General features: G+C 70.3%; 1 protein-coding gene across 1 annotated transcript in view; it reads left to right on the top strand.

The window, feature by feature from the left end:
- Positions 1 to 6: 6 nt before the first annotated feature.
- LOC108510320 (sodium/potassium-transporting ATPase subunit alpha-2-like) overlaps positions 7 to 1,816 on the top strand; it is a 7,748-nt gene continuing 5,938 nt past the window's right edge. The window contains exons 1-2 of the mRNA XM_017840005.1: positions 7 to 44; positions 1,469 to 1,737. Of these exons, the coding sequence (XP_017695494.1) occupies positions 1,513 to 1,737 (225 nt within the window). The 5' untranslated portion in view covers positions 7 to 44; positions 1,469 to 1,512. The remainder of the gene's footprint in view (positions 45 to 1,468; positions 1,738 to 1,816) is intronic.

The raw sequence follows: 1,816 nt of genomic DNA, 5'->3' as shown, positions 1-1,816 counted from the left end.
GGGGACACAGAACATCTGCTTCTTCTCCACCAACTGCGTGGAAGGTGGGCACTGCCACCCTGGGCACAGGGATGGGGGCACAAACACCCCCTGGGGACAGAGGGATGGGGACGGGGGGCACAAACACCCCCTGGGGACAGGGACAGGGTCACAGGGACACCCTGGGGACAGGGGGACACAGAACATCTGCTTCTTCTCCACCAACTGTGTGGAAGGTGGGCACTGCCACCCTGGGCACAGGGGGACACCCCCTGGGCACATGGGGACACTCAGACACCCCCTGGGGACACAGGGATGGGGACAGGGGACACTCACACCCACCCCGGGGACACGGGGGGACACCGAGGTCACTCCGGGGGTCCTTCCCCCCCCCAGGCACCGCGCGGGGCATCGTCATCTCCACGGGGGGACAGGGGACACTCACACCCCCCTGGGGACACACCGGGGGGACAGGGGACACTCACACCCACCCCGGGGAGGACACGGGGACGGGGACAGGGATCACGCACACACCTCGGGGACACGGGGGGACCCCGAGGTCACTCCGGGGGTCCTTCCTCCCCCCAGGCACCGCGCGGGGCATCGTCATCTCCACGGGGGACAGGGGACACACCGGGGGGACAGAGGGACACACGGGGGGGACAGGGGACACTCACACCCACCCTGGGGACCCCGAGGTCACTCCGGGGGTCCTTCCCCCCCCCAGGCACCGCGCGGGGCATCGTCATCTCCACGGGGGACAGGGACACACTGGGGGGGACAGGGGACACTCACACCCACCCTGGGGACACGGGGACGAGAACAGGGGACACGCACACACTCCGGGGACACGGGGGGACACTGAGGTCACTCTGGGGGACCCCGAGGTCACTCCGGGGGTCCTTCCTCCCCCCAGGCACCGCGCGGGGCATCGTCATCTCCACGGGGGACAGGGACACACCGGGGGGACAGGGGACACACTGGGGGACAGGGGACACACTGGGGGGACAGGGGACACACCGGGGGGGACAGAGGGACACACTGGGGGGACATGGGACACTCACACCCACCCTGGGGACCCCGAGGTCACTCCGGGGGTCCTTCCTCCCCCCAGACACCGCGCGGGGCATCGTCATCTCCACGGGGGGACAGGGGACACACCGGGGGGGACAGGGACACACCGGGGGGACAGGGGACACTCACACCAACCCTGGGGACACGGGGGGACACTGAGGTCACTCCGGGGGACCCCGAGGTCACTCCGGGGGTCCTTCCTCCCCCCAGGCACCGCGCGGGGCATCGTCATCTCCACGGGGGACAGGGACACACTGGGGGGGACAGGGGACACACTGGGGGACAGGGGACACACCGGGGGGACAGGGGACACTCACCCGCCCTGGGGACACGGGGACGAGAACAGGGGACACGCACACACCCCGGGGACACGGGGGGACCCCGAGGTCACTCCGGGGGTCCTTCCTCCCCCCAGGCACCGCGCGGGGCATCGTCATCTCCACGGGGGACCGCACCGTCATGGGCCGCATCGCGTCGCTGGCCTCGGGGCTGGAGGTGGGCCGGACGCCCATCGCCATGGAGATCGAGCACTTCATCCGCCTCATCACCGGCGTGGCCGTCTTCCTCGGCCTCTCCTTCTTCATCCTCTCCCTCATCCTCGGCTACACCTGGCTCGAGGCCGTCATCTTCCTCATCGGCATCATCGTGGCCAACGTGCCCGAGGGGCTGCTGGCCACCGTCACGGTGAGGGCACGGGGGCACTGGGAGGGACTGGGGGGGCATTTGGGGCACTGGGAGGGCACTGGGAGGGCACTGGGAGGGT

The sequence above is a fragment of the Lepidothrix coronata genome, unplaced genomic scaffold, assembly GCF_001604755.1.
Source record: "Lepidothrix coronata isolate B3197 unplaced genomic scaffold, Lepidothrix_coronata-1.0 Scaffold646, whole genome shotgun sequence".
NCBI lineage: Eukaryota > Metazoa > Chordata > Aves > Passeriformes > Pipridae > Lepidothrix > Lepidothrix coronata.
This window is presented reverse-complemented; position numbering and strand designations above follow the sequence as displayed.